Source organism: Acinonyx jubatus, chromosome A1 (genome assembly GCF_027475565.1).
Source record: "Acinonyx jubatus isolate Ajub_Pintada_27869175 chromosome A1, VMU_Ajub_asm_v1.0, whole genome shotgun sequence".
Lineage (NCBI taxonomy): Eukaryota > Metazoa > Chordata > Mammalia > Carnivora > Felidae > Acinonyx > Acinonyx jubatus.
This window is the reverse complement of record NC_069380.1, coordinates 142,969,126-142,984,299: the sequence shown is the minus strand read 5'-3', so window position 1 is coordinate 142,984,299 and position 15,174 is coordinate 142,969,126. Positions and strand designations below refer to the sequence as shown.

Here is a 15,174-nt window from a genome sequence, read left to right as displayed (position 1 = left end):
ATTACTAATACACAATGTATGGCCATGGGAACCCTAGGACATCAAGAAAATCTGATTCAATAAACACAGTTTGACAATAAAGAGAATTATGAGAGTAATTTTCTTACTATAATCAGTACAGTGTATTCCTAACAGTGGCCAGAGTTTTTAAAAAGAAAGTGGCAATGCTGCAGAATGGAGTAAAACCCCACAAAAAATTTTAAAACCTGGGGAAATGGGCTCATAAAGAAGGGGCTTAGGATGTGTTAGGCTCAAAAATAAAAGCCTGCGATTTGACAATGATTTTCAAGAAAATGAAAAGCATGCTGTTTCTGTCTTCTTTTACTAGAGAAGATGAAGAATTTAATTTACATTGTAGTGTACATTTAGGTTAGATCTGGGCCTTCTGGTCAACTGGGAAACTGAAGCAAAGATGCTGAGTGAACTTCCCAAGATCTATGCAAATCAACTTTGATAGGCTGAGGATACGCTTTTCTGGATTCCTCATTTTAACGAACTAGAGATAACAAGCCTCTAAACCAGTGTGGTTTTCAGTTCTTTTGAGGGGAGTGGGAACTTTATTCAGAATTTAAATATTGAAACGTGATCCCAGGGGAGATTGTGGTGGCTAAAAGCTGGCACAGGAGACCCTGCACAGTACCTGTTTGGCCTCATCTACCTGACACCACCCTTGGTCTGCCTGCCTTCTTGCTACCTCTGGGCAACCTTGACTGTGAATCACAGTTTTGCACTGGAAAAGTGAAAGGCAGGGTTTTCCAGCATTTCCCATCAACTAACTACAAAAATATTTTAAAAGCCTCTTTGTTTGCCATACAAAAGGAATAACCTACTCAAAAACACACAAGGAAGAGCATTAAGTTTGGAATAAAATCCTCCAAAGCAATGCCGTAGTAATTCCAAACTTTCCAATACCTGTTCAACACTTACTCATAAGGTTTTAGAATCTCCAAGGAGGAACAGAATATATAGGAATGTGTAACTGACCATCATGTAGGAGCTTATGCACCAGGAAAAGGTGGTAAAACCCAGATAGTAAGTAAGCCCCAAATTTGGTAGGCCCAGGTGCTCCTGGTGGGGGCCCAAATGTTTGTTGAATGAGTCGACAAAAGTTCTAGGGAAGATACTTGACTCTGAGACATGTGGTAATATGTTACCTAATTCTTCTTAAACTGGCGTTTGGGGAAATTATTTTAGCAGATGTGAGGTGGGAGGCTACTAGAGGAAGGCACAGTGCAAAATGTGGAAGATTTGTCGGGACAAAAATAACTGGGAAGAGGCAAATGGCAATGAATGACACAGACTGAGTGAGAAGGAGGAAATCATGCAGAAAATAATTTATTTGGCCATTTTCTAACAAATGATTCCTCATCTGAATAACTTGCTAAAATGAAGCCTCTAGACCTGAACAGCTGTGCTCATAAGAATTTTAAATACTGCCCACAACCTTGAAATCACGTAACTCTCAGGCTTCTAGCTTTACCTCTCCAAAGACAATCAGTCAGTTTAAAAAGCATTTATCAGAAGAAAGAGAATTTTTCCAGATGCTATGTTTTCCCCTGGTTTCTAGATAGGTGGTTAATTGATAGACCGTACCATCCAAGACAATGACAAAAATTAGAGGTGAAAAAAAAAGTTTGGAAAGGCCTGCTTTTAATCTTGATTTTTAAACTTCCATTGTTAATTAATGCCACATGCCAACAAAATTATCATTGACTTTAAGTCAAGAATAAGTCTTAGTAGAGAGTGGTCTGTAAGTTATACTTTGTTCGCTGTGCCCTCTGACCCATAAGAGGGGAAAAGACCGATAAAGAAAGCTGGTAGGCAAGCTGTACCTCATCCCTTTCCCCATAGAGAAGACAGACCCAGAGTCAGGAATGTAGCAGAAGCAGAGCCTTTGACATCCAGCCAGGAAGAAACTACGCAAAAAGATCAGGAGATACAGGTGGTTGGCATCTGGGAGCAAACTGGGCAGAAGAGGAAGCACAAAGGGCAACATGGAGGCAACACCTTCAGGCCTGAACAAACCAGTTGATGCCCTACTTCCACACTGGCTCCTCGGAGTCCTGGGGGATAGAGTCCTAAAATGATGAAGGGGCGCTGGTCCAGAAAAGGAAACAAGAGCTCAGTCCTGTGTGCCACGGTCTCCCGAAATGCCTCCTAGGACCACGAGTGATTCTATCCATGTAGAATGCAAACTGGGAGGGCAGTAAGAAGCTGTCGATGTACGTAAAGTCCCAGACAGTGTTCCTCCGTGTTTTCTGCCCATGAAACCCATCCATGGAAGGTTAAAGAATCCCACTGGATTTACAGAGAAAGCTAAATTTCTGTCTTGGCAACTAATGGGAACAGAAAATAGGTTCCATTTAAGACAGTGGTTTCTTTTTTTTTAACTGATTATTTATTTTTGACAGAGACAGAGCATGAGCAGGGGAAGGGCAGAGAGAGAGGGAGACAAAGAATACCAAGCAGGCTCCAGGCTCTGAGCTGTCAGCACAGAGCCCGACCCAGGCCTCGAACCCACGGACCACAAGATCATGACCTGAGCCAAATAAAGTCAGATGCTTAACCAACTGAGCCAACCAGATGCCCCTAAGACAGTGGTTTATTAACCTCTTAATTCTATTTCACACAGACTTAAATAAATCCTGTTGTTAATTTCTCACCAAGTTTTCTTTTCTTTTCTGGTTTTAAGACAAGTATAGTAGAAAGCTTAAGGAGAGTTTAAAGGATAACAACAGGGATGTATAAAAGATAAAAAAAAAAACTTTGGTAAGTAGTTGAAGGAAGTAGGATTTTGCTTGGTTGTTTGCCTGGATCACAGAAAGAGAGTCAGAAAATGAAAATCTATCTTCAGGTCTTAAAAAAAAAGAAGAAAAGAAAAAAGAAAAACCATAGTTATCAGATCATAGTTTCTTACATGTTATATTTTCTAGGGCACTCTGACAAATAATTCATTTGTGCATAAGAACCCTTTAAAGATCATTTTGCCAGTTTTATGAATGAGGAAGACAGCAAGCTGGCATGGGAATCTAGACGAGAATTCAGGTTTCCAGGTTTCTCTCCTCACCTGAGTCCTTCCTGACCCAGCAACTAAAGTGAAATGTGATGCCAAGGCAGTTTGTTGTGAGGGAGAAGGACACATTTTGATAAAACAATACGGGCAGGATTGGAAACTACAGTGATGAAAATAAGTACCAGCCTACGTGCCCGGAAAACAGGAGGAGCCAAAGGGAACTTAAGTGGCTGGCCTAATTAGAGCATTCTCTCTTTCACTTTGGCTGCCTTCATGGGAAATATGAGTTTGTGAACAAATACTGGTTTGTACCTGGTGGACGTTTGGGATTTCTTAGCTTGGATATGCAGAGGTCAAAGGGCAGTGGTGTGGATAACTAGACACAAAGGAGCACAAATTAGTAAAGATGAGACTAACATAAAAAAGTGTGTGATCCGTTGATTATCTTCCCATTTAGTGGCTTTATAAAGCTATTTGCAAGGTTGAAGCAGGAGACAACGAATTTGTCATTTAAACAAACAGTTCAGGGTGTCTGGGTGCCTCAGTCGGTTAAGCGTCCGACTTTGGCTCAGGTCATGATCTCACAGTTTGTGGGTTCGAGCCCCATGTCAGGCTCTGTGCTGACAGATCAGAGCCTGGAGTCTGCTTTGGATTCTGTGTCTCCCTCTCTCTCTCTCTGCCCCTCTCTCACTCACACTCTGTCTCTCTCTCTCTCAAAAATAAAGATTAAAAAAAAATTTAAACAGAAATAGTTCATAGCTCCCAGCTTCTCACATAGCAACTAAATTTTCTCTTTTTATTCCAGGCACCCCCATCAGCACCCACTGGCAGGAGACAGGCCGCAGGAGCCTCACTGTACTTTGGAGCTGCTGGGCAGGGGGGCAACATCTAATCCACGGTTAGGTGGGATGCCTGTGGTCTCCTGACCCTTAACCACAGATAGCACTAGCTCTAGTTTCAGCCACGGCCAGCACTGGGGAGGCTGGCACGGGAGCGTATAAATCACCATCTCCATGCAAGAGGTGCTGTTTTGGTTGTCAGCACGGAGGCAGCCCTCTGCCCCATAAAACCATACAAATCCTTTACAGAATAGACTCTGGGACAAAAGTAACTTTTCCAAGGAATGATTTAGAAATAGAAAAAGCATGGTCAGTATTAGCATATGATATTCCCACTGTTTTGAGTCAGGAATGGCTATGTATGTTTTGCATTTCAAGCTGTCTGCACCCCAAAAGTTGGCCAGTGAGATCAGGGGCTAGAGGATGCGCTGGGCAGCCAGCAGCCTGGGTATGCACGCTCACTCTGTCACCTGCTATCTGTGTCATCACAGGCAAATTATTTCATCTCCCTAGGCTTCAATTTCCCCATCTGTAAAGCTGGGATAATAACAATATCTACCTTGCCTCCCTTAAAGGTTGAGGTGAAGGGTAAATGACTTACTATTTGAAAATAACTGCTTAGAGGAGAGCCTGACGCAATAGTAGGCAATACAGTATTTGTTAAATACTTAAAACATTGGGACTTGTGTCATTCAGAATTCACCCTCGTAGAGGAAACAGTCTTCTCAGTCAGGGGTTATGTTTTCAAGTTGCCTAGAAAAGACCATGCACCATAACTAAGCCTCAGACCTCAGGCTGGCTCAAAAATCATTTCTATGGAATGCAACGGCTTGTGTTGTCCTAGCTCAGCACCAGCGACACGTCTTCCCTGGGAGCGGACATTGGGAAATCTGATCAAGCTATGGTAAGGATCTAGGCAAGGGCTCTTGTAAAGTCCTGGGCATCTTCAGGAGCATGAGGACAGGAAGCACCCACGTAATGCAGAGGGTGGTGCAGCCCAGGAAGCATTCTTTCTCCAGCACAGAGCTTAGAGATCAGACATCTGTCCTCTGAAGATGGCCTTGTAAGTGGAAAAGAAGGTCCACAGCTCAAGAGGAGAGACTGAGCCTCAAGTGTGGAAGGGGAAGTCCCCCGTGGGACTGGCAGGAGCAGGAATGGACGACAGTGAGGAGCTGAGCCCGAGGGCAGGATGGGGCTGGAAGCAGGCTCAGTGCTACCAGCTGGGGTGACAGGAGCTGCCTATTTAGTAGCTGGCTCTTTCTTACACGTTTCATTCTCCCGCCCACATGGAAAGTCTGCACTATGCTCATCCTTGGCCCAACCTCAGTTTCAGATTTGGAATAAGGAGTAAATCTGAACTTAGTGCTCTAATTTGATGCTAGATTTAGTGTCTTACTAACCAATGCCAAAAAAATTAAAAATTTAAAAAGGGGCCCCTGTCATCTGTCAGAATAACTAACAGAAGAGACAAACTACATAAACTCTCATTTTAGGACACCCTGATCCCTGAGGTCTTTGAACACACGAAGTCCCTGCCGTGCCAGCAGCGATCACTTTCCCACCTCAGTTGGTCCACAGGGCATGTTTCCACCGGACCACTGACCTGAAGCTGCAGGCTCGAAACCCAAAGGCAAGTATGCTCATTGGTACATTCCCTTACTGGGAAGGAGCCATCACCTTCTTTGAGATTTATAGCCCCAACACCGATGTTACACAAAGGTTTTGCTTTGTCTACGTAAATCCAATGGAGATGTGCCCCTCTTTGGCAGGCCTACTGCTGGGGCCAAGTGGGGATGACCCACAGGTTCCTGTTTTGGAGGAATGGGGCACTGCAGGAGAGAGGAAGGAATTAGAGAGCTGGGTCTGGCTTGCTGCTGTACTTCTGAGCGGTCCAGAACTGTGCAATTATACCATAGCCATTAGTCACGTGTTTCTATTTATATTAAATTAAATTAAATATTAAATTAAATTAAATGTTAAAACTGCAATTTTTCAGCCACCCTGGCTGCATTTCAAGGCTCAGTTAGCCTCATGTGGCTCGAAACTACTGTAGTTGGCACTACAGACACAGAATGTGTCCACCATTATAAGAAGGTCACCTGGGCAGCACCGATCAAACCTCTCTGTGACTTACTTGCTTCACTGGTCAAGTAGGGGTAACAACCTTTGCCTGGGTTTAGACCCTCCCAGGGCTCTGCCAGGAAGCAGCCATTTGTAACGTTCTGAGCATTCATATATAACAGATGCTCTAACAGGTATTACCTCACATGATCCTCACAATCACCAGAAGAAATAGGTGATACCATGCTCACTTAAGTGGAAGGAGAAATGGAGGCCTGGAGGAGCTGAATAGTTAGCTGGGCCACATAACTAATGAACGGTAGGGCAGGGATTTCAATCCAGATAACTTTGACCCTGAAACCCCTGCTCCTCACCATCCCCCCTGCTTCTCCAGCAGGCTTCTGAAGGCCCCTCTGCTCTGGCATCCATGCTCCATGGACACACCGGCCCCGGGCTCAGCTCCTTCTGGGATATTTGGAGGCATAAAAGTTTTCACCTCAGCTGCTATGAGTGACTACAAAGTGGAGGAGTGAGAGCTGCTAATTCTTGTCTTACAGCCCAAACTACATTTATTTGTTAAGTGTGTTCAGGAAGTGTTACAGAACATATATTTTAACAAAAGGATTCATAGTATCTGTGTATGTGAGTATTTTTACATGATAAAGTATATATAAAGCCTCTTATGGGGGGGCGGGGGGGGGGTGGGGGGGAAGCGAGTACATATGTAAAAAGTATCATACACATTGTTAAAAGTAAAAAAGGGGCCCCCGGGGGGCACAGTCGGTTAAGCATCCAACTCTTGACCTCAGCTCAGGTCTTGATCTCAGGGCTGTGAGTTCAAGCCCCACACTGGGCTCCAGGCTGGGCATGAAGCCTACTTAAAAAAAAAGGGGGGTGGGGAATAAAAAGGAAAGGAGCAAACTGGGGGAAATCAGTGTAATTGGCAGATAAAAGGTTTTACCCTTAATACAGAAAAAAGTACCTAGTATCAAGAACAATACTAAAACTAACAGAAGATTTGGCAATGCCCAGGAAGAGGGGCATGGACTGGGAGGGGGCCCTCAGTGCTCAGAATGATAGTGCTACAAGGTGTGTACAAAGGTAAAAAGTCACTGAGCCACACTCATAGGTTTAGTGCCCTTTATGTGGAGAATGTAATATCTCAATAAGTTGCTACAAAGCATATAAACTGAAATATAAGCTGAAGAGTTCTTCATCATCAGCTAAATGTGCTCTCTTTGCCCCTCAAACAATGAATGTAAGAGGACTGAAACATAACAGCTGTGTCACTTTGATATAAACCGTGAAACTGCTCTCCAGAGGTGACTTACACTTCCTGTACCGTAAACAATGATGAAATCATCAAGCAGCAGTACTGCTTGTCACTGATCATATTAAACTGCTCTGTAGACCATCCTTCCCAACCCTGCGTGTAGTTTTGGGCAGGGACCAATGTCTTCGGGGACCTTTAGTTATAAGAACAACTCTTCAATCAAAAATGTCCAGTCCAATATATTAAAGTTGTGGTTCGGTCCAGAATAAGACATTTCCTTCTTGTCCTAATCTAGTCTGTCCTGAGCCTGGAAGCCTATTTAGGAGGCCTCCTGTACTTTCCCACTACCAGCTCTCCACTTCTTGCTTTCACTACTGACCTCCAGGGAAACGCACGCAGACTGACGTGCTGGGGCGGGGGAGCCTGGCCCAGGCTCCCTCTGGATACTGCAGATGGACAGTGGCTAACTCTTCCTCTCATGGGGCACTTGGTGGGATTTTGGAGACCTCTCCACTGGAGATTTAAGGCCAGCTCCCCTGACTCAGGTAATGTCTGGATCCTCCAACACTCACATTTACTCTGTGTCCAGCACACTCCAGGTCTCAATTCTTGTTAGTGAATGAATAAAGGAGGTGAGGAATCAGAAAGACAGTAGCTATGTTCCCTCCATAAACTCCTTTGGGAAGGAAATTTTTAGGTAAGTAAGCCATTTTATCTGATCTCACACTTTTAAAATATTCCCTTTAAGTTAAGAAAATGAGTGACTGTTTCATTCTTGGCCACTTGTCACTCAGACGGTACCCAGAGTCTGATGGAGCGGGTTGTAACCTATGGATGTTGTTGCAGGTTCCTTTATTAATGCCATTCCATGGTCTGTAAAATTCCTCAAACAACTGGACAGAGTATCTTTCCAGAATCAGTGGATCACTAAGACAGTTTAGGAAAACCAAAGTTGCTATACATTATACATACAAGGTCAGGCCTTTGACAGGAACTGGAGGGCCAGCCTAGAAGTCCCTCCCTCTCCTTCTGTGCACAGAAGACAAAGCAGTCACACAAGCATGTGGTTAAAAGCACTACAGCCCTGGAACCTGCAGATACCTTGGAATTGTGCAAATGACACGTTAAGGCCGCCTAGCAGGAGATGTTTGAGAAGCATGTGGACGCTTAATGAAAACACCTCTTTTTCTCAGATTTTCTCTCTTTTTTTAAAAAGTTTATTTATTTATTTTGAGAGAGAGACAGGGAGAAGGGAAGAAGCAGAAAGAGAGGGAAAGAGAGAATCCCAAGCAGGGTCTGCACCATCAGCATGGAGCCTGATGTGGGGCTCAAACCCAAATTGTGAGATCATGACCTAAGCAGAAACCAAGAGCCAGATGCTCAACTGACTGAGCCACCCAGGTGCCTCCTTTCTCTCAGTTTTTCTCTCTGATTTCCCATCTCTTAGTCTCTGTCTTGACTGACTTTGAAAATTTTCAACACTCAAGAATACCTTCCTGGACAGAATGAACAACAGCAACATTAAAATGCAAACTCGATTTGACAACTATTCCTAGGCATCTCCCACATGCCCAGAGCTACAGAGCCCTGAGGAGGGAGATGCCAGGATGAACGAGACAGCCCTATCTGCAGGGAACTACAAGTTCCTTGGAGGGGGATGAAATGTGCATCTCCTGTCCTTAACTGGAAGGGATTTGGTCACACCCACCTACAGTGTATTTTATGTCTTTCATGCTTCTTCATTCAACGTCACCTTTAATCCTCACCAGATCCTTGGGGGAGGTAAGAGATGGATGGCTGTCCTCATTTTCAGAAGATGATATTGGGGTGCCTCAGTCGGTTAAGCAACAGACTCTTGGTTTCAGCTCAGGTCATGACTCATGGTTTCCTGAATTCAAGCCCTGCACTGGGCTCTGCGCTGGTGGCATAGAGCCTGGTTGGGATTCTCTCTCTCTCCCTCTCTCTGCCCCTCATCCACTCACACTGTCTCTGTCTCTCTCAAATAAACAATGTCAAACTTAAAAAGAAGAAGAAGAAGAAGAAGAAGAAGAAGAAGAAGAAGAAGAAGAAGAAGAAGATGATGATACTAACACCCAGTGAGGCTGAGTGACCAGTTCTGCCTCCACAAGATTCGGTGGCAGAGCTGGAAGAAGAATACACGTACCCCTGACCCTGTGCTGCTACTTCTGTTAACCCATAGATAAGGCATGTGGGAAAAATCCAGAGTGGCCTTCTGGCTTCACTTTCAACATGAAAGGCAGCAGGTGAGTGAAAAAGCACAACAAAATGAGGAGAAAGTAGCACAGAATGTGTAACAGAGGAAAATTTTTAGAATCAGGAAAAAAAAAAAAAAGAAGCAATCTAGCCTTACTAAACACTTATGAAAGGAAAGGCTAAAAGATTCCAGAATGGCATTCTAGCACACATTGCAGGGAAGGAGTTGAAGGCAATTTTATTTCTCTGGAGAACCAACACTCATAATTCTGTGACTATTTCTCCTGAATTAAGTGCAGGGTAGTATCTGCTAATATTAGTCACTTTTGGTGAGAAATGGGAAACAAATACATGACATCTAATATTCTGTAGCAGACTCAAGTCTCTAGATTATCCTCCATACCTCCTCTGAATTCAACTGACTCAGATTATGCTACCAAAGGTGAGAGGAGGTGGTGGGCACACAGTGTGGCCTCCAGGACCACCTGTCTTTCTCAAACTACCCTCTGTGAAGCCTGAATGAGCACCAGTCAGCCAAAATCAGTAAAGGGAGTAAGAGAAACCTGGACACTGAAGCCAAAAATATAAAAAATAAAATAAAGCTCTAAAGCAATTAGATAAGCAGAGATGTTCCAGAAATGTCCTCAATGTCATGTGCTTACACAGAGAGAGTGATGGAAAACTCACTTGAATGAGGAAGATACAGGATGTACACATGCTAAAGTTAGAGCAGGATAATTGGAAACCAACCACAGATCCTTAAAACCCACTCACACATTCAGGGAAGGTAAGAAAAGAGAAATGAGTGGATGGGAAGAACTTCCTCTGGCACATCGGGGTCCACATGTTATACAATAATCATGTCAGGACAAAAGACTGAATACTTGAGCAATCTGTACCATCCACATATGCCCCCAGTGTAGAGGGTCTACAAAGCTGGGATTCCTAGTGTGGCCCACCCTAAATGGAACTGATCACAAATGCTTTCCCACATACAAGCACATCTTAAGTAATAAATAGGCTGTGAAGTATCTGAACTCTCCAAACAACAGCCAACAGGGTGCTTTTTGGATTAGATAAAGGCCCCAGGACACAATCTGAATAAAGAGACCCTTGCTTTCACATCAATCCATTTTCCATTCCAGTGACTTGGTGCTGTTCAATCTAATATTGTCTGTGTGTACATATGTATTTATGCAAATACAATGCAGCTCTCAAGCCAGATGATCACACCTTACTCCAAATCTCTTTATTACAAGCAAGGGATTCAATACACCCATCTCCCCCATCTGAGTTCTCTTCACCCAAAGTAAAGTAAGCCCAGCATACTGTAAACTGCTTTGTGGCTCTTTTCTAGCTACTATAAGAGTCCTCTGTGGATTGTGAGGGATTTCCATTTCAGGTCAGGAGAAAAAGAGGGCACTGGGGATTGACAGAAAGGAGGTGAGACTGAGAGGCAAGCAAGATTAGAGGTTTTGGAGAGATTTGCAGACAGGAGGGAGCTGAACCCAGGTAAACCTGGGCTTTCACTCACAGCAGGGAAGACAACCCAGCAGCATCTGCTAAGCCTTGTGTACCAAAGCTACTCTGCATCTCTGAAGCCACCACGGCCCACGGAATCAGAAGTCAGGACCCCAAGTCCAAAACCAGAGAGGAGTGAATGGAATGGATGTCAGACACAGGAGAAACCTCATTATCCTGTATCTGCAATGAGGCAAATGGGACGTACAAATAGCTCACTCAGATTATGAGGAAGAGACTAAACATTTCAATGGGCTAAGGGCAGTTGTCAGAATTTGAGCGATATGGGATCCATTTCTATTTATTTAAGATGTGTTGAGTAAAATTTTTACATGCTATATTGAATGTGCTACCTTCATTTTTATTTCAATTAACATTTAAGAATTGTCATGGGCTAACTGATGGTGAGGCCCAAATCCCACTTTTCCCAATTAGCGAATTCTCTCACCACAGGGATTCCAGGAGTCTGGCTCTCTCGTGACCCTATCTCACGGTCTGTCATTACCAAGGGCTATGTGGCAGACCCAGGACAGCCTCAGGGAATATATGAAGTGGGGGCTCCTCTCTTCTCTTTTTCTTTATTCATTAGCATTTTATTCACATTTTATATGTTTAACGTGCTCCGATCTGAGCCACACAGGGCCCCCTTTTGTCTTTTCAAAATTCTCCTTGCAGGGCACTAGCCAAGCACATGTCCAGCAAGGGCTCCCATTATTTGGCAGTGGGGAAGAGAAGCACAACGCGTGTTTCATGCCAATGAAGCAAAGGAGGCCCTTGCTTTATTTTGTGAAATTGCGAAATGGGTATCAATTCTACAAACGTGTAATGAAAACATACAAATAACAAGTAGGTGTCCTGTCAGCATGATGCAATTTAAAAACAGAATACTAGGACCCAAAAAATCAAAGTCGTGGGGCAAAATATCTCCTAAATCAGGCCAAGAAAATACTCCCCGACCAGATACCAGAGTATGTGGCACCAGAGTGATGCTTAACCTCCAGGGGTACCGGGTGCAGGCGGCACAGCTCAGCCTACGGTGAGGGCCCCATGAACGGCACTCCCTGGGTGGCACAGGACAGTGGCTCGAGTGCCCACAGGTGGGTGCTGTGGCCTGAAAAGATGAGGAAAGCGTAGAGCCCTGCTTCGCCTCCTGTGTCACGCCAGATCTGAGACAGTGTGCGTTTGGCAAATCTGCATGTGTTCGCTTTGATCTGTGTGTATATCCTCCTATTTCTTTCCTTTGGCTCTAATTCCAACGTTTCAGACCCTAACTCCAAAGACTCAGAAAGCAGTTTACATATGTAACAATTTAAAAAGTTGGTTTAGAAAAATCCTTGAAAGTAATGAATGATGCCATTAAATTACCTGCGCGTGCTTTGAGACCCAGTGACGGAGGACATTCAGTACTCGATTGGTGGCTGTTCTCCGAATAATAAACTCTTTGTCGCATGTTCTCTCAGTGTTGTTGAATCCTTAGGAGGAGAATAAACACACACATGTGGTTAAAGCCAATCCCCAGGAATCTGGGGAAGGTCACTTATTTGGGGACATTGGTTAGTGGAAACTCACAAATGGCACATCTTCGCAGACAGGTACAAGCAGCTTCAGACTGTTATGGATTCCACTTACTTACCTGTTATAACTGCAGTTATGAGGCTACCACATCTTTACAGGTGCAATTAAATGAATAATGTGCACACACTTATTAAAGGCCACTGATTAAAACTAATGCTGATCTAATGACATTTCCACTTATGCCTGCCTTGTTCTAGAACATAAAGCCAAGGAAATTTTAACAAAGCATTTAAGAAAACATTAACTTATACTTTTGCCCAGAAGTCATTATATAACCAATAATGTTTTCAGTATTTGTAGATGAATTAGCCCACACCTTAGCTCATAGATGATACAAATAGCTTATTATGCACCCATGTATTGAGAAGCACGACAGCATAGAGGTTAAGAACATGAACTTCACAGCCAGACTGGGAGTTCAAATCCCTGTTGTGTTACCCTGGTAAGTTACAGCACCTCTCTGGTGACCTGTTTCCTCATGTCCTGCATGGGCTAATAAGTGTACCCACACGACAGAGTTGTTCTGGAGATTAAGTTAGTTAATACATGTTAAACATTTAGAATGGCACCTGAAACAATAGTGGAAGGTCAATAAATATCAGCTGTTACTATAATCCAATGTTGGTTGAATGTCTTTGGTTCCCCTTTGTGCCAGCCTATGTTCCTGTCTTGGCCACCTTCTCACTATCAAGAAATCATTTAAATTTTTTCCTACTGACTCTATGTTTTAAAAGATTTTGCCTTCCAATCATAATTAACTGACATGTTTCCTTTAAAAATGGATGAAAGCCTTATAAAACTTCGCTGGCAAACTTCTTGAAAGTTGTCTAACTTACTCATTCCATTTCCTCCTCTTCTACATTCTCTACATCCCCCTCCAAGCCTCTCACCCCATATGACCACCAAAACAGCTCCTGTTAAGGTCGCCAGTAACATACACGTCTCTATATCCAAGGGATATCCATCATCTCTCCGTTGGAAGGCTCACCTGATGAACACCAATAAGCAAATCACTCAAGTATTTATATCCCCAGATCTCTTCTCTCATCTCTGGATCAATTTATCCAACTGCTTCTTGATATTTTTCCCTTAGATGTTTCAAAAACCTCAGACCCAGTAGGTATAAAAGAAAAAGCCATGGCCTTTCCAACAAACCTTGTCCTTATCTAGTGTTCCCTACTCCATTAAAGGAACATCAACAGCCATCCAGATGTATACACCAAAAACTCTGTAATCGTTCCTGGCCCATCTCTTTGTTTCTTCCTGGTAATTTTACCTGCTAAGTAAATCTCAAATCTTTCCACATCTTCTTTCCTACAAAGTCAAAATTGAAGTTCAGCACCAAGCAACTCTCAATCTGGTCTACTGACAATGGTCTACTGACAATGGTCTACTGACAACTGATCTCCTTTGTCATTCTTGCTTCCTCAAATCTGTTCTCTTGTCTAAGGTCAGAAAGATCTTCTCAAAGGCCAAATTAGATGGGTCACCCCCCTGTTTTAAAGCATTTCCATGGCTCCTATGATAAGTAGAAAAAGTTAACATAGCCCACCAGGTTTTCTGTGATTTGACTCCTAGCTCCCTCTCAGCCTTTTCTGGAACCATATTTTCTCACTTTTCCCTTTCTTTCTCACCACCCTTCTTTTAGTCCTTCATCTTCACGTGCTTTGCACATACTGCTCTGGATCTGTCACAATTATTGCTCTCCTTTGTACTCAGTGAAAGCTACTCTTGTTTATTTCACTTCCCCAATTAAGCCTGTCCTGGCCTGAGCTGAACAAATCAACATTACACATCCCACGGCACCAAGCACGTTTACTTTCTGGCACTTGTTACAGTTGCAATTTTACATTTATTTATGAGTTTATCTATCAATACTGGTGTCTTCCATGAAGTCAGGGATCGGGTGTATTTTTGCTGAGCATGACGAGCACATATCTGGCACATAGCCATGCTGTACACAATGTGTATTTGCTGAATAAATGAATGAAAGCCTGGATAGTGAGGACTTACTCAGTATTTATTGAATATGATTTGCATATAAAGAATAGTGAGTGAAAAACTAAATGAATAGTCCTCAGAGCTTACAAATGTATTAGACTAAAAAAATGTATGAACTTCTCAAGGGCAGAGGCCCCTTTTTGATACTGCTCTTTGGATGTAGACAGGCATTTTCAACCCTACAGCAGACACTGTCAGAGGATGATCATGATGATGTGCTCTTGGCAGAAAAGATATATTTAAAAAAAATTGTTTGCTATTAAAAGCTTATAAATTCTGGGTAAAATATAACAAATATCTTTTAAAATGCATAGCTGAGTTATTAATAAGGAATTTTCTAGAGTCAAACACACAGAGATCTAAAAAACCAAGATCAAGAACCAAGCCTCTGAACTGATGCTAGCTTCCCTAAGACGAAAACAGTTTACCAATCTTGGTAACACAGGATTTGGACTGTAAATCCCATGTGGTTCAGGAGAAGCCTCAGGGCCTTCATGAAGTATGGGTGAGAGAATGGGAACTGAGACCCCACATGAAGCTGGAACTCCCCAAAGACCAGCCCCTCTGTGAACGAGTGGACTATGGGGAAAAGTGCTCCAAGTACACAAGGAGACAGTTAAGAAACTTACCTGCCTCAGCCTGGATCTCAGTGGGGGTGTGGAAAAAAAAGCCTCCCT

General features: G+C 43.2%; 1 protein-coding gene across 4 annotated transcripts in view; it reads right to left on the bottom strand.

Annotated features, from left to right (window-relative positions):
* The window catches only part of RASGRF2 (Ras protein specific guanine nucleotide releasing factor 2), a 236,885-nt gene that overhangs the window by 31,417 nt on the left and 190,294 nt on the right, over positions 1–15,174 (bottom strand). For all 4 annotated transcript variants that reach the window (XM_027039115.2, XM_027039104.2, XM_027039121.2 and 1 more), the window contains one exon: positions 12,287–12,393. In XM_027039115.2, the coding sequence (XP_026894916.1) occupies positions 12,287–12,393 (107 nt within the window). The remainder of the gene's footprint in view (positions 1–12,286; positions 12,394–15,174) is intronic.